The sequence below is a fragment of the Medicago truncatula genome, chromosome 7 (assembly GCF_003473485.1).
Source record: "Medicago truncatula cultivar Jemalong A17 chromosome 7, MtrunA17r5.0-ANR, whole genome shotgun sequence".
NCBI classification, from domain to species: Eukaryota; Viridiplantae; Streptophyta; class Magnoliopsida; order Fabales; family Fabaceae; genus Medicago; species Medicago truncatula.
In genome coordinates, this window is record NC_053048.1 from 13,169,993 (window position 1) to 13,188,278 (window position 18,286).

The window sequence follows — 18,286 nt, forward strand, 5'->3', positions numbered from 1 at the left end:
AAACCACTGGGGGTAAGCATTACATTATCATAATCCAGATAATAATCAAATCAAATAAATATCATGTACTTGAATAATAATAGTCATGCATAAATACTTATATCACAACTTGATAGCTCATATCCACATATATCAATCACATGAATAATTATCCAATCATAAATATTCATTGTCAACTTTCATTCTTCTCAATTCATCACCAATCACATATTTCACATAGGACTCATGCTATGATATGCACTTATTGACACATAAATGCATGTGGTACCAAATCTCAACAAGGTCGTCACCTCCGATGGACAAGTCAACATCGCATGTAAGGCTCACCTCTGCCTTACAATAATCTCGAAGTAAAAGATTCATCCCTTTTACAGCAACAACGACTATGATGCATGGACATGTGTAAGGACTCGATAATGCGACAACAAATCACAATCTCAACTCAATATATAGGACAACACCCAATTATATTGATTATCTCCACAACATTGCATTATCAAGAAAACATGCCCACACAAATAAATCATAGTATTCATCATCACACATCAACATATTATCAATAATCAACAATGTCACTCAACATCAACTATATCATATAGTTTCACCAATTCAAGCATTCTCATATTCCAAGTAAGATAGCAAAATATATCTCATGATCATTATCACATCCCAATTACATATTTACATACTCAATTATTCCCTCTAAATACTTCATTAAGCCAAATATCAAGTTTGGAAAAGTTTCACGACTCATAGAAAAAGTTATGCTAAGTTTTCACAAAAATTCACATGACCCATGTGTAGTAATTTGATCATAACTCGAGTTCTAAAAATCATTTGGACCTGAAACCAACGCCATTAGAAAGCTAACAAAATTATCTAAAACTTTCATGTTTACACCAAAGGCCAATTCGAAACAGAAATAGGTGAAAAAGACGCAAGAACGCGAAACAGGAGATGCTGGAACTGGCGCTTCTTGAGAAGCTTCTGGCCTACTTCTGAAGAGTGCTCCTGAAGTACGCTTCTGAAGAGTGCTTCTGAAGTACGCTTCTGAAGTGTGCTTCTGAAGTGTGCTTCTGAAGTATGCTTCTGGCCTGTTCGCTTACAGCTTTTCCAAAAGTGCGTTTTTCACCATTTCGCGCGTAAAATGCAAACCGTTAATCGGATTTTGATGCCGTTTTCACCTACATGATCCTGACACTTGACTCTAACATAATCTATAAAAATTTCATGTTTCAACCATCCCAAAAGTCATTTTCCAAAACCTCACATAATCACTTATTGGCGAAAACGCTTAAACATCGACATTTCACACGAAAAATCCGTTTTCTCCCAAACGACTCAACTAACATAACCACAACGTGAAAACAGAAATTCTCATAGGTTCAATTCATCCAACAATAACAAAATTTCAGTCAACAACCATATATATATCAAAAAGTTCATTTTGGTCCTTCACATGAACACTTAACTCAACTTCACTAATTTCACAAAACCATCAACAACAATTTATTTCTCATCATCAATCCACAATTAAGTATACCCAAATCATAATTCACTTACAATAGCATCAGTTAACAATAACCACATTAATGGAATATGAATCACATCTCTTTTCAATCAAAGCATATCAAATTTCATCAATTAAGCATAATTTCATAACTTAACATTTATACATACTTTGAAACATGTAATTTCACCCATAAACATACCATAATCATCAATTCAAGCACAAGAAAATAGCATCACAGCAAGAGCACGAATTTAACAACAATTGTTCACCAACCCATTTTCATACAACATGAGAAAATGCAAAGATTGTACATGATTATGATAATAACTAACCCCCTTACCTTTGAAGTTGATTATCTCTAACCCTTGCTTCAATTCAGCTCCTAGGTCACCCAAATTGATTCCTCAAGCTTTCCCTTCAACACTCTTGTTCTTCTCTTCACCTCTTTCTCTCTCTAGGAAAATGTTTTGTGAAGTGAATGATATTTTCTATGACAACCCTAATGTTATCTCCCTTAATGGGCTTAACTCAAAATGCTAATGGGCCTAACCCATTCTAACACAATTCAAAAGTTTCTATACACTCAACGGTAATTACTAACAACGGTAAAATATAACCAACGGTCACTAACGGTAAAAACTAATCACTACACTAGTAACTTAGTAAAATAAGGGTCCTCACCAATTAATAAAATAATTCTCACCAAAATTACCATTTTACCCTTACCCGTCAAATGACCAAAATACCCTTCTAATACGGTAATCCATTTAAATGCACCCAATGACAATTAAATACACACAAGCACATTTAATCACACACAAACACAATTAAAAGTAATTAAAATAAATCTAGCTAAAAATTGGGCTGTTACATTTACTCTGTTGTTTTTTGGTTACTGTTGTGTTTTTGTGACCGTTTTTTTATTATTCATTGTAGGGTTTTCAGTTTAAGACTTAAAATTTTGATGTTTTTCTGGTTGGTTACTAAAATTGATTAACATGAGATAAGTAATGAAGGGAATTATTGGTTGATTAACACAATTTCTAAAATGGGTATCTTTCATATGCTAGTGAATTTTGATTTGCATTTTGTTGTTGTTTTGTTTGTAATTATGACTAATGTTGCCAAAATACGCAGTATGGAAAAAATATCACGCTAATTGTAACACCCCGTTTTCCCAACATAAAAATTTCATAACATTTATCAGAGAATTCAACACATAAACGGAATGCTACACTTCTTAAAATCATAAATGAGATAAATAACAATTTATCCTTCAACATAATTATCCAAAACTTCGCATCGGATTTAATTTAACATCATAAATAGTCTTGGCACGAAGGCCTCATCGAAACATATCATAAATATTCAACTAACAACTTAATCATTTAAATTCATAAATCAAACACGTAAGGAATAGAAAATAGCCACAAAAGTTCCCATCTCGTTACGTATCAGAGCACCTAAAGACTCAGTGAGGGATAGTCACTCACGACAGCAAACCAACAGCTACCTACTCTCGATCACCTGCAAGTTACTCATACGAAGAGCAACATTTCCAAGCAGAAGGAGTGAGATTTCACAAAACAATAATATTAAACATATAATTCAACAATTATATTTAACAACATGAAAACGTCATAATATCATCATAGATAATAATATATCATATATCACTTCATTTACAACTCATATAAAGAATCACAACTTAACATCTTGACAACTTAACAACTTTGACTCGACAATGCGACCTCAACTTGACTATTGCAACTTAATCCTCTTATATGCATGTGGTACCAATCCAGGGCATCGAGCCCTCAACGTATTAAGTATTAATATACTTCCAAGGCATCAAGCCCTCAACTTAGTTGAGCTAAAGCTCCAGGGCATCAAGCCCCCAACGTGGTGAGCGAAGGCTCTAGAGCATCAAGCCCCCAACAATGAATGAGTATGCATGGACTCAACAACTTAACATCTTAGCAACAACGACCTCTTATATAAATCCTATAATTTGGAACATCGGCCTCTTTCAACTTAAACCGACTCATGCAGCTTAGTTAATAAACAAACAACAACATAGGCAGTATACAAAATAATTCATGATATAACAATATCAAATGCAAAACAGCAACATCACAACATCATACATAATTCATGTAATGTATATACAACTATATAACATTAACAACAACATTAAATCATATAATTCAAGCTTACTGAAACAACAACAACAAGATAAACAACTTAGTTTCCTACGTACCTCCAAGATCAACTCACATCAACTCGTACGACAAATGTCACATTTAACCTAACAAGGTGTTTTGTAAATGGACAACTCGTGAGGCGAGAGCCTCTACTCGCTATGGCGAGTTCATGAAAAAGGCATTCGCCTTTGGCGAGTAAGGAACTCGCCTTGGCGAACCAGAAACTTGGTGCTCTCGGGAATTTGACATTTTTCACCCAAAAATCCATTTTTAAACTTTCCCAGGTTCAATCTCAATCTAAAAACTTGCCTAATCATTATTATACATGTTCAGGCACTCAGGATCTTCTAAGGTTTGACTTAACTAATGAAATCACAAATCAGGTTCCTCACTGGTCATGCTCGCTATGGCGAGTGAACTGCTCGCTGTGGCGAGCTGCAAGGTGCAACTCGCGAGGCGGGTAAACTTGCTCGTGAGGCGAGCGATGAAGTTCATCACTCGCTATGGCGAGGATCATCCCTCGGGAGGCGAGCAATGAATGTTGGCTCGAGCAGAAGTGCAGTTTTCACGAAAATTCACCTAAACACATGGTTTTAAGCTTAATATTGATTCCTGTAATCATCCTATGGATTATCTAAGGTCTGTAAACAGTTTCTACATCAATCTAACAATTCTACATCAATTAATCCTCAACTTCTCACCTTAACCCTAATTCTCCAATTCTCTAAAATCAATCCTACACTTGTCAAATACAACCATCCGAATTATATAGCTTAATAGAATTGAATGCTAGTCTCACCCTTACCTTATAAATCAAAATCGCAGCCTTCCTCTAGGTCATCTTCTCTTCTCTTGGCTTTTTCTCCCTTTTCTCCAAAAACTGATTGTACGTACTAATTTTTCTAAACTAGGTCTCTCCTATTTATATCTCCTCTATCTATTTTATCTTATTCCTCTTTCTCCCCCAAAACTCTCTAAAATCTCAAAACAACCCCTCAACTCAATATTTATTTTATTTTCAAATTCTTATTTTATTAAACAATAAAATAAGTCGCAACTCCTCATTAAATAACATAAATCACACCAATCATATAAATCATCAAAATCACACAAATCATATAAATATATTTTAAACTCATCTTAATAATTAAATAAATCAAAACGGGCGTTACACTAATCATGCATCACGATGGGAGTTTAGAGCGAGATGAGTATCTGAGGCTTCAATATATTGATGGTGAATTATGTGTTTGAGAAAAAGTGGATGTAGATTAGTTATGTTTGTGGGACATTGAAAAGATGGTGAAACGATGCAGTGGTTACTTCAAGGTATCTAAATTGTGGTAGGAAGGGTTGCAGGAAGACCAAAGAAGAACATGAGAAAGGATGGCATTGAGGAACCTGTTTGTGGGAGTAACATGAAGAAGACTTACATATTTGTGGATCATTTGGTCATAACTCAAGAGGTTGTGTGAAGCACGGTGTTTCTAGGAGACCAGAAGATTGGATTGATACTAAGCTTGAACAACCCGCAGAAGAAAATGCTGAAAATGTTGTTGTTAATGATGTGTGAGAAAATGATGATCGGGTTCAAACTAATGTCAATCTTATTGTTAATGAGGCAGTTCTTGTCATCAATGTTGTTGCAAATGAGGCAGTTCCTAGACAGGTATGACTCATAAAATATAAGAATCGATTTTCTAGTAAGTGTACTAATGTAGGATTGATTTGATTGAAAGTTTTATTACATGCAGTAAGTACAAGGAAGTATGGCGTTAGAGGACCAAATATTTTAACTGTGAGGTCTAAGCAAACATCAGTGAGGGGTCATACTCCAACACATGCAACTGCTCGTGGAGTTATTAGAGTACCATTATCATGGTTATGGGTCATCCAATTTTACTGAACCCCGATTCATGAAGGTTATCCCAATTCCAGGATTTTCAAAGAAGTGATGTTTGGTACATGTTTAAATTATGATTTTGGAAATGTAATATTGAGACCTGTTTAAACTATGCCCCCTAGTTGAGTTTTTTTTTTTTTTTTTACTATGTAATATTTAAGAAGTGCAATGACTTAATTATGACTTATTAATGCCCAAAATTGTGTCTATACTTTTAACTTTGTTCTGAACATGTATGCATCAAGGATCAAACTGACGTCTATTTATATAATTCATGGACTTATTTGATTGTATTTTCATATAATGTAAGGATCGATTTGATATTTAGTCAAATAATTCATGGACTAATTTGATGGTAATATTATGACAGAAGGTTACATTTTCATTAAGGGTATTGCACACTCCTAGTAGAATGTTAAAAAACTCAAACAAGCAAATTATGACTGTCAAATATTTAATCAACACAAGCTCTCAACTTTGTCCATCAACCTTGCCCTCCAAAACCTCTTCATGATTCAATCTAAACAATTTTGCTTGAAGAAATTTTGGAGACTTTGGATTTCGGGTTCAATAAAAACAAATTAGGGTTTGACGTTTTTAGAATTGGGGAAAATTTTGGATTTTAAACTCTAGATTACAGATTGTAAAATTAGGGTTCAAATTTTATAGATTTGGAGAAGAAAGAGTCGTTGTATAACGGCCATGAACATGCCAAGGATTTTCTACAATTTAATCAGTCTTTGTTTGTGTGTAATCTGACATGGCAAGCATGTGAGTGGTTAAGTGTGGCATCTGACATGGCAAGCCATTTGAGTGGTTAACAGCCCACGTCAGCACCGTTAATACTTAATTTGAGGGACTAAATTGATTGACATTTCATAAATTGAGGAACTAATTGAATATTTTGAAAAATTGGACAATTAAAACCGGCTCGAACCGGCCGATTGAACTAGTCGTTCATGAAGCGATAGGGTGTCTAGTTCGATCTATTTATTGGATCGGCCATGCAATCAAACCGGTGTAAACCGACGTGGCTCAGCCGGTTTACAAAACTGGGCCAGTTCAACACTCAGATTAAAAAAAAAAGAAAAAACAAAAAACAAGAAATAGAAGAGAAGAAAGGAATATGGTTCGATTATAAACTGTAAATGGAATGGGAATATGATTTGATTAAGCTGCAAAGAAGAAGCAGAGAACAAAGAAAAAAATTAACAACACTATTGTTATGTGAGGCGGCTGGTGTGTTTGGGAAGAAGCATACTTTCTAATGCCGATGTTGAATCTATTAGTGAATATTTAGGGTTTGGGTTTGTGATCTGATGGGCTTATCAAACATAGACCCATTTTTAATGTTATAACTGCTCAATATACTCCCGTATCAACAAAAAATAACAAAGCAATGTTTTTTTTTTCTTTTACAACTATTAACAATTATGTTTTTTTTTTTTTTACAAATGCCAACAAAACTGTTTTATTAAAAATACCATTAATTGTATGGATTGTAAAATAAAACCGTGGTGGAAAACCAATACACACGATTTACTTTTTTTGTTTTTTCTTAAAAGGAAAAAGTGGAAAGAAATGAATATTAGTGTGAACTCAAATAATATTTAACTCGTATGTATTGAATATTATGGAATATGTATTGAATATTATGGAATGATATCTTTGTAAGGATATATTACAACATTAATATAATTCTCTTTCTTCAAATCAATTTTACATGTTAGGCAAATCAGTATTTCATCTTATTTATTTGTAATCCTTTATCTTATTTATTGGTCCACGTGGTTGTTATTCACAATTTCGTAACAGGCAACGGGCTTTAGTGTTTTAGATTTTTTTTTTTTTGAAATAGATTAAAATAATATTTTAAAATTAAGCCTCTTAAAATCGCTGCACTTTGTTTTTCTTTTTTTTGGGCAAAATGTTGCTTTCTTTTATATGCAAAAAACAATATGCTTTGCTGGATGAAATTCTGTATGTTAAAGAACCTGTTTAAGGGAAAAATTCAACGAACCCATTTTCTGCTTAGAATATGCAAAAATCAATTTTAATACTCCAATCCTTTTTGCTTGAAGAAGCCACATACACAAAGATCTGTGTATAAAGGCTTATTAATTGGTACTTCTTCGTCCGAAAGCGGTGATGCGTTTCTCAAAACAAGCAGAACCAGAAGAAAATACGTTAAAAAAACTGAAGCAAAAGAACAATTTGTAGTCAACATTGATCGGATTAATAGCAGTCTTCGCCCCAAACTTTAACTAACATAAGACTTTTGCCCCTAAAAAAACGTACAAAATTGACCTTCGGCAAAAACTAGAGTTCTTGGTGGCAAAGGAGGAAATTTTGTAGTTATTTTTCTCTTTAAAAGACCAAAATCGCAACTTTGAAAAAGTTAGGGGCCAAAACTACTATTAAGCCACATTGATCTAGTGCCACAGAACAATTTGAACAAATCATGAACGATGAAGCCTCAGAGATCTTGGTGGATAAATAATCATCACATGGGTGATCCCATCAAGAGTAGCAAATATTTTATAACATCACAGGCTCCAAACTCATAACAAAATTAACAATCATAAAATATTTGAAAAAGAATAAAAAAAAACACTCAAATATTTTTGATTGATGTAGTCAGAAGTAGCTGATTAAGATTATCATATATGAATAATATCAGTAATAATCCGTCAATTTTTTCATCATTCAACAACATCATCACAAGTTAAAATAAAACATTTAATTCAAAAAAGAAAAAATTGTATCTATCTCGTCACCGGAAAATCCCGTAGAAAAGGATATCAGGAGCTAAAGATAGAGTGCACGCATAATTTACACGTGCACGTGTAAAACAAACATTACTATTGCCTAATGATAGATTCCTTGACATACATATCGATGACCAAAGAATTGCAATATTAGGCTTAGAAAAATTGTTTCAATAAGAACAGAAAAAATAAATTAAACAAAAACTATAGACCTCAGATACCGACACAACACGGACACAAGACAAACCTAATTTGAAGAGTGTCCGTGCTTCAGAGAAAAAAGTACAATTTGATAAACAAGACTCAGAGAGTTGCATAATGTGCTCAAGGATGGATCATAAGATCCATCTCATACAAGAGGTGTCAGAATAAAGCAATATTCATCCTCGTCTTTGTTTAAACAAATAATTAACAAAAACTGAAAAGAAAAATAGGATCGAAGAACAAAAAAGAGAAGGAAAAAAAAATGTCGATCGAGCAACAAAGTGGGAGCGGCTACATCTGCGAAACAGAGAAGAGAACAGAATGTAAATTAGGGTTTGATGAAGTTTCTGAGAGGCTTGTGGTTTTTATAGGCTTTTTGTTAGGGTTCTACTTGAAAAACATGCTAAACGTTTGGGCTTTTATGGGTCGGAGTTTTGTTTTAGGTGTTTGTTAATCGCACATTGCCTTTTTTATTCACACCCCTATACCTCTGTTTTTAGATTTAAATACGCCTTGTGTTCCACAATCCATTGAGGCTTTGTTTGCTTAAAAGTACTTATACTAAGGTACCGTTTGGCCCGGCTTTTTTTCAGCTTTTCTAAGTTTTTAAGGAGAAGCTAGGCCAAACACAATATCAATAAAGTACCTTCGAAAAAAAGTACTTTTTTTAGAATGCATAAAATTGAATGGAATGAGCTTTAACCAAAAGTTGTTGAATGCTACTTCAAAAAACTATTTCTCCCCAATTTATTTCACAAGCACCTCTCTTCAACTCCCGCCGGCAACCTTTTGTTTTATTTTTTCAATATGCTTTTTTCTTCCATTTTATTTTTTTTTATTTTTTTTAACCGGTCCATTTAATTTTTTAATGAGGTTCCATTTAAGTTTATTATCTATTTTTTTAAGGAATTTTATTATCTTTTTATCACTTATATATTAATTTCAATATCTTTTGATCATCACAACCTCGCAAATATTTGTATTCACGCTGTCAATGAATGACACCGAATATTTTTATTCCCTTTCTTCAACCACGGAAATACACACACACGTTAGCGTTTAGAGTAATACTTTATGTTCTTCTTTCTGTTTTTTTTTGTTATGCTAATGCGTATAATTTTTGTTAGTGTTGTGTAATGCGTATAATTATTTTTATAAAATTTTGATTTTAATTAAAAGTACAAGTATAGTTGCCTAAAAAAATTATACTTATATATAATTTACACATTTGTATTGTAAGAAACTATGCATATCTTTTTCTTATTAAAAAAACTAAACATATCTTTTTCAATGACACCAACAATGTAACAAATATAATATTATATAATATAAATTTTATCTTTTTGACCAACACTAAAAATATGGTCTTCTTATAACAAAATTTGTTATAGAGTATAATTGGAAAAGATACTGTACAAATTTGTATTCATGTTACACAAAATAAACGTCATTGAGTAAATATAGTATTGGTAAAAATATATCTTTTATATTTTAAACATTTTTTCCCTCCAAAAAATATTTTAGACATTTTTTTATTTATTATGTTAATTCATAATGAATTCAAAGTTTTTTTTATTTATAGACAATGCATAAATATATGCAAGGTCCTGGGTTCGAACCCCAGACACCACCAAAAAATAATAAATTCAAAGTTTTGTACAATATTTTGCCAAACAGCTTTTAACTCAAAAATAACTTTAGAACTAAAAAAAAATAAAGAAACCAAACAGCTTTGGCCTTTTTCTTAAAGAGCTTTATTTTAACTTTGTTTTAAAGTAGCTTTTAGACCGAAAAAAAAAGCCTGGCCAAACGGTACCTAAGGCTTTTTTTGAAATTTTTTTTGTCAATAATTGATAGGTTAGCTTATAATATATGAGCTGATAGTGAATAACTGATAAACTAGTTAGCGTATAAGCTAGCTTATAGAATTTGGAGTGTTCCGTAAAATTTACAGTTGCATTGAGATTGGTTTGGTTCTTTGAAGTGTGCTCGTCCATAAAGTTACTAGTTCGATTTTACCATGTGGGGATTTCGGTGGATTAGTTTAACTTCTTAAAAAACAGTTGAATTAGCTTATAAGTTGAAATGACATAAATAATAGGGTTATGCATGTTTTTAGTCCCTACATTTTACGCTCATTTGATAAATAATCCCTACATTTAACTAAATGTTTTTAAAATCCTCACATTTTATCTCCGTTTCCAAATTTAGTCCCTGCCGTCAATTTCCCGTCCAGTCACCAAACAGACAGCTGATCTGGCAATTTTTTTTATTTTTTTTTACCTTTAAATATGTTTTTGGTCCCTATAAAATTGAGACCTTCTAAGTTTAGTCCTTACTTAATTTTAATAGTTTTTTTAGTCCCTATAAACAATTTATGCACTCAATATTAGTCCTTACTCAATCCAATTTGCTTAATTTATGCTTAAAATTATCGCGAAAAATTAATTTATACAATTTATAATATCATTGTGATCACACACAATTGTTGATTTATCTATCGATAGCTATGAACAAAATCTATAACGAATTGAACATACATATACACAAGCATGGAATTGAAGCATGGAATTATAACTTATATTAGTAGTACTTTTTTGATGCTCGATGCCTATTTATGTTGAACTAAATGTGTGTAATCAAGCATTTGACATGTAATGCTTCATCTTTTTTTGTTAAATATGCGATGAAGATTAACTTAGGTCCAACTACTCCAACTTCTGACCTTCTTTTATATTGTTTTTTGGTTGGTTAAACATTTCCAACATAGACAATTGGAGTACCAATTGCAGGTTCACTGTGATGTATACTCGGAATGCCAATTGCATTTTATGCAATACTGATGGATGTGTTTATTTTGCTAATGATTATGAGTCTGTTTGGTTCAGCTTTTCACCACCAAGAAGTGATTCTACAACCCTCAAAAGTGAAAAGCTGAATTTTCAATGGTGTTTGGTTTGGCTTTTAAGAATTGATTCTATCCTCCAAAAGCAATTATCCATGAAGCTACAAATCCTAGCTTTTGGCTTTTGTAGAATCAATTCTACATTAAACTATTATCAATTCCATAACTACCCTCTTAATTATCATCAATTTTTATCACCCTTTCTCCAACCATATTTGCTTTTTTCTACTTGGAACCTTAAATTCATTCATTCCACTGTCCACTTTTCTCTAGCTAGAACTCAACCACCCTTCACAAATTTAATCTAAAAATTTATTGCTATTAGGTTATATAACAACACCACCTCCGCTAGCAAATATTGTGCTCAAGAGAACAACAAAAAGGAAAAATTCTGCTCAAAAGATAACAACAACAACAAGGTAATTTGGCATTTTTGAGTGATTTTTACTTTGATTTGCTTACTTGTTTGTATTAAATTTAACCTTTTTTCTTTGCTGCAATGCTTATAAAATTTGTTTGGTTGCATAATATAACATCTCTTATGAATTTCTACAAACAAAAAATATTGCATTATATGTGTTTGATAAAATGTCTCTTAGAGCTTAAAGTGATTTTTTATGAAAATTATGCAGTTAGTAACTTAAATATTTATGCTAAAGTGTTTGAATGTAATTTTAAACACTAGTTTAAAATGAACACTTGTTATGTAAAATTTATATATTCATGCCATGATGTAAAATTTATACAATCAAAAGAAAGAATACTTGTTATGCATCTATAGAGGTAGTGTTGGCTCATTTTATCTTTTATTTTTCCTATCATATTTTGTGTACATAGCATTATGGCTAAATAAAAGAAAGTTTATGCGGATTGGTCGGATCTTAAAGTGAATGAAATATTCATCCAAACATGTTTGGATCAAGTTGTCAAGAATGAACGCGTTGGCACTAGCTTTACTAAGAAAGGGTGGAAAAACATTGTTTGCCTATTTCATGAATCAACCGGGAGAGATTATGACAAGATTCAATTGAAGAATATGTATGATGCCTTGAAAAAGGAATGGAGTATGGTTTAACCTATTTGGTACTATAATACACTTTAAATCAGTTTTGTAATAATATTAGTACTATAATACACTTTAAATTAGTTTTGTAATAATATTAGTACTTTGTTGCAATTTAAATTCTATTATCTATTTGTAATTTTTATTTTCATGCTATTAGTATTGTAATAACTTATATTTTAACTATATTGCACTTAATTATCCTAATTTAGTAATTTCTATTTAGCTATGTCCATTTTAGTAATTATACATTCAAAAGCAATTTTGATAAAACTATCCAAACAACATTCAGTTTGTTTAATCAATTCTGCATTATTATATCCAAACATAAATCAATTCTCTCAGAATCAATTCTGTCAGAATCAATTATATCAGAATCAATTCTATCTAAAGTTAAACCAAACACACACTATGAAGGTTTTGCAGTCTTACTCGTTCATTCAGTTATGAAGAGGAAGAGAATTAAATGGAAAATAATCAACCATATGGCTTCCCTTGCTAGCTTAACTTGTGTATATGTAAGTTCAATTCGTTTTAGATTTTGTTCAGTGGCTATCGATAGATAAATCAACAATTGTGTGTGATCACAATGATATTATCAAGGCTAAAATATGGTTTTTGTAACGCCCCGGATTTTAGTCCAAGACATTACGCCTAATTCATTTTCTTTTTTCGAAAATCACTACTATTTTTTTTTTAATCATCAATAATAAATTCTTAGCAAAATCTATACAAAATTCTTAACATAATTTAATAAAAATTCCTAAAATAAATATCCTTTAAAATTTACAATTCGATCAAAAACCCAATTTGTCCCCCGTACGCACTTCAAGCAAAAACTTCAAAGCATAGACCATATCTGCTTTGGTACCTAAAATATTAGTGTAAGGGTCAATTTTCTTATCCAAATTGGTTCATACTCAAAGCACAAGAAACAATGTCATAAAATAGATAGTATCAAAACTTCTCAATCAAAAAGGTTTAAGAAAATACATTCAAGTCATATCCTTTAAGTAAGGTTCGCACATATTTCATTTGCATTATAATAGTTTAATCAATTATAAAATCACAAATATACAACCGACTCAATGGAATTATGCGTAAGATGCATGCTCTTATAAACTATATGATCCATATATAATTCCCGCTACTAAGACATCCACACAGAATATAATTGCAATTCCTACCACTAAGGCACCACACAGATGCATATGCCATACATGATTATGAAAATGCAGACTAAAACCCGCCACTAAGGTACCACACAGAATATAATTATAACCCGCCACTTAGGCACCACTAAGAAATATGATATTAACCTGTCACTAAGGCAATTACAGTCAAATATTAATGCATCATCAAGTACACAAACCAAAAGTCAATCATTTCACAAACTCACATTTTCATAGTTCTTTTTTCTTTAATTCATCAAAAATGTAACATTTCTTTTCCAACATAAAAAAAATAAATAAAGCATATTAATATAAAAAATGTCAATTCGCATCACATTATCATACACAACTTTCATATAAAACATAATTAAGAATAATCACTCATAATTAATAATAATCGCTTTTAAAAAGGATTAATTTTACCATGAAAATACATTTTAATTATTTTTCTTTTTAAAAGACAAAAATTGCTACCTTTACTTAATAACACAACCTAGCACTTAGTATGGACGTATGGGAAAAAACCCTTACCTCAAGAGCTTTTCTTCCTAATAGCACACTCTAATCCCATGAAACCGCCTATGTTTGCTCAAAGCTTCAAGAATCAAATTCTAAAATTAGAACTAGGGCGCGTAAACAAAAGGAAAAATATATAGTATGTATCTTGACATACCTAACGTGCTCTAAAAGAAGGTTAAGTTTAGCCTGGGAATGGAATTTTCTTTCCCACCATGGGAAAGGGCCACATCCCAGGACAGGTGGCAGTTAACCCACTGGTTTATAATTAAAAAAAGAAAAATTAAAATAGTTTTATAATCTTTATTGAAATTTCCACTACACCTCCCTCTTTTACTACTGATCCAAGACCTCACTTCTTTCCTTCCTTCATTATTTTCTTCGTTATTTTCTCCAAGACCTCACTTCATTCATTCATTCCTGTTATTTTCTCCAAGACCTCACTTCATTCATTCATTCCAAGAGCCTCAGACGACCACCGCACATCATCTTCTTCGGCGTTTTTTTTAACCGGGCCACCTCACTTCATCTTCTCCAGCGACAAGGTTCCGAGTTTCAACAACCACTCCGGCAATCTAAATTTTGTTGGTGAATCAAGCAAAACCCTATAGATCTGTCACCAATCTTCTATCTTACACCAAACAAGGTATGATTTTACACTTATCTGTTGTTGAATTTGAATTTGAAACTGAAATGGTGATGATTGGTATATGTCGAATTAATTTTGTTAAAATCAGACTTCTTTACACAAGCTCCATTGATTTTTGAATTAACTTTGTTAAAATTCAGATTTTGAAATTAATTCAGATATTTATTTGGATTTAACCTTGGCGTGTCTTCGCATTTTGCTGGATTTGATGACCCTTTGTGCGCATAACCCACACAACTGATCATATATATATATATATATATATATATATATATATATATATATATATATATATATATATATATATTTCAACCTAAAGTTAAAAACACGACAACTTCAAGTTGTGTAGATGAATCTGGCTTCTTGCAGTTTCTGAATCATTTAACTAAAATTAAGCATAACTTGATGATTAATTTTTTTATGTATATTACAGTCTGCAGAATGGATATATAAAATATGGAGAATTTTCAAGCAGAGCCAAGTAATGAATTAGTGTCGGACGCTCCGGAGGTAACCCTTATTTTTGTTTTGTTTCTGGGAAAGCTAAAATTGTACTGTATTATTAGCAGTTGGGTTTATATAGGTTACCTAATTTGATGATGTAAACACTTTCTTTTTAGGGGTTTGACAACGGTAGTGGCTCTGGCTCGGACATAGGAAACATTTCAAGTGGCGACGAAGATGTAGGGGAATCCAACAACGAAGGATTTCCGTGCAACCATGATGTTGCAACAGCTGTTGACTGTATGGTTGACGTACGCAAGATTAACTTGAAGGAAATGAGTTGCGAAGAAATAATGAGGTACCATTTTCTGGACCGGGAAGTAGCATTTATGTTTTATAATTGGTATGCCTGTTTACATGGTTTTGCTGGTAGAAGAAGTCGAAATGTTAGGAATGTCAATGGCCAAATAGTTCAACAAACCTTTCTTTGCCATAGAGAAGGAATTAGGGATGATAGGTATAACAAAACTGTTATTAGAAAAGGAGAGCATAAACCTACTAGTAGGTGTGGGTGTCAGGCCAAATTCCAAGTCCATATTGACTTTAAAAGTGATCGTTGGTACATTAAATACTTTGATGATGTTCATAATCATTCCTTCTTGGATAGTAAGTATGAAGGAATGTTACCAGTCCATAGAACGATGACCAATCATGACAAGTTCCAAATGAAAACCATGAGAAAATCTGGCATTCCCACGTCACGCATCTATGGTTATTTTGCCACACAGGCTGGTGGGTATGAAAAATTAGACTTTACAAAAAGAGACATGTACAATGAACAACTTAAAGAGAGGGGTAGTAAGAGTTCCGATGCAGACGCTGCACTTGAATTCCTTAAAGGAATGTGTACCCGGGATGATATGATGTTTTGGAAGCATACTTTGAATGTGGATGGGTCGCTTAAGCATCTATTTTGGTGTGATGGAGAAAGCCGGATGGATTATTCATTATTTGGTGACGTGTTGGCATTTGATGCTACATATCGGAAAATAAAATACAATACACCCCTTGTTATATTTTCTGGTGTAAATCATCACAACAAGAGCGTCATATTTGGTAGTGCAATTGTTGGGGAGGAGACGGAAGATAGCTATGTTTGGCTCTTGGAAAACTTTCTTGAGGCAATGGATGGTAAATGTCTTGTGTCCGTGATAACTGATGGTGATTTATCTATGAGAAACGCAATTGGGAGGGTGTTTCCTGATGCTCATCATCGGTTGTGTGCGTGGCATCTTATTCGGAACGCAACCAGCAACGTTAAAAATCTGCAGTTTGTGGTGAAGTTTAAGCGTTGTATGTTGGATGATATTGATGTTGATGAGTTTGATCGTAGATGGGAGGAGCTTCTGCATGAGTTTGGTTTGTATGGAAATAGGTGGATGTTGGAAATGTATGAAAAGCGAGATAAGTGGGCTACTGCACATATTCGGGGAAAGTTTTATGCCGGTTTTTGGACGACTTCAAGATGTGAAGGATTGCACTCGGAATTTGGGAAATATGTGAATGTACTATCAAATTTTGTTGATTTTTTGAACCAATTTTTTCGTTGGCTTAATCACTTGAGGTACAAAGAAATGCAGATGGATTACGTAACTTCGTTTGGTGACACCGTTCTTCAAACCCCACACAAATGTCTAGAGAGGTCAGTTGCCAATTTGTACACTAGGTCAGTTTTTCATATGTTTAGGCCGATGTTGGAAAGGGCTGTCGTTGCAAGGTTGAGCCAGGGGGTAATAGTGGTTCAATCTTAACCTATATGGTATCTAAATATCCTAGACAAGATGTTCACTGGACTGTTACTTTTTGTCAAGAAAGCTTAAGATTTGGTTGCTCTTGTATGAGGCTTGAGTCATTGGGTATTCCTTGTGAGCATATTGTATCTGTTTTAATTCATCTTAACATCATTGTCATGCCCAGTTCTATTATTCTGCCGAGATGGACGAAAGGTGTGAAAGATGCTGTTAACGCTGCAAATGCAAATAGTTCCAGCCAACATGATCCCGCCTTTGTTACTTCGTACGCAACCTTGGTGGAACGATGTAAAAGGTTGTTGAATGCTGCATTTCAATGTGGTAATAATCCAGAAGAGATTCGCAATACTATTATTTGGTAGAGAATCAAACTGAAAGACTGGAATTGGTTGGTAGTACCAATGGTGATGAACCTTCCTTCATGGATACACAAACTGGAGGTAGCATTGGGAACCCCCCCCCCCCCCCCCTCCGGGTTAGGAGAAAAGGTGGAGTACCTACATCTTCATCCCAGACTGCCACTTTTAAGCCTAAGAGAAAGACACATAAGTGTGGTGTATGCGGAGCTGAGGGACATAACAAAAAATCATGTCAATTTCGTGAAGAAGCATGCTTGAATTCCCAGCTTGAAGAGATGGAAATGATAGACCATGTTGATGAAGACTATGCCAATGACATTGAAGACTGTAACATTGATGTGGTAAGTAAGTTTTTTGTTTAGTTATCATAAACCGTTTGTGAACATATTAATTGATTAAATTAAAATGTAGAATAATTACAGAATCTATTATTTTATGGCATCAGGATGTTTTTTAGAATGCAGCAGTGACTATATTGGATGCATGTATTTGATTTTGTTATTCCCATTAGAATGCAGCAGTGACTATATTGTTAGCGATTACTGCATTGGTGTAACTTAAGAGCAGCTGTATTAATTGCTATTACCAATTTTTCAATTTTTTGCTTTCTAAATTCTCCAACAATGATGGGGCAATTGGAGTCAAGATGGTAGATGGTCTTTTCTTCTATATTAATGATCATTAGGTACCAATGTCCCATACTTGTTCTGATTGGAACATATATCTATATGCACAACAACAATCCATTATTGAAGCCAACATATTTGTTATATCA

The 18,286-nt window shown here is 32.9% G+C and overlaps 1 protein-coding gene and 3 non-coding genes across 4 annotated transcripts; 1 reads left to right on the top strand and 3 right to left on the bottom strand.

Annotated features, from left to right (window-relative positions):
* Positions 1-8,092: 8,092 nt before the first annotated feature.
* LOC112416914 (small nucleolar RNA SNORD24) lies at positions 8,093-8,175 on the bottom strand. The gene has a single exon (XR_003007425.1). It is a non-coding gene; the product is annotated as a small nucleolar RNA SNORD24 (small nucleolar RNA).
* A 77-nt stretch (positions 8,176-8,252) lies between these two features.
* On the bottom strand, positions 8,253-8,332 carry LOC112416843 (small nucleolar RNA R12). Its single transcript, XR_003007354.1, has one exon. It is a non-coding gene; the product is annotated as a small nucleolar RNA R12 (small nucleolar RNA).
* A 356-nt stretch (positions 8,333-8,688) lies between these two features.
* Positions 8,689-8,779, bottom strand: LOC112416854 (small nucleolar RNA snoR1). The gene has a single exon (XR_003007365.1). It is a non-coding gene; the product is annotated as a small nucleolar RNA snoR1 (small nucleolar RNA).
* A 5,731-nt stretch (positions 8,780-14,510) lies between these two features.
* LOC112416584 (protein FAR1-RELATED SEQUENCE 5) lies at positions 14,511-17,999 on the top strand. Its single transcript, XM_039828347.1, has 4 exons — positions 14,511-14,894; positions 15,331-15,407; positions 15,518-17,852; positions 17,957-17,999. The coding sequence occupies exons 2-3, from the start codon at positions 15,354-15,356 to the stop codon at positions 17,150-17,152; spliced, it is 1,689 nt and encodes a 562-aa protein (XP_039684281.1). The 5' UTR covers positions 14,511-14,894; positions 15,331-15,353; the 3' UTR covers positions 17,153-17,852; positions 17,957-17,999.
* The last annotated feature ends 287 nt before the right edge of the window (positions 18,000-18,286 follow it).

Coding starts and splice junctions, on each gene's coding strand:
- LOC112416584 (XM_039828347.1), top strand. CDS start 15,354: ATGGAGAATTTTCAAGCAGAGCCAAGTAATGAATTAGTGTCGGACGCT. Junction 15,408..15,517: donor TAGTGTCGGACGCTCCGGAG/GTAACCCTTATT, acceptor CTTTCTTTTTAG/GGGTTTGACAACGGTAGTGG.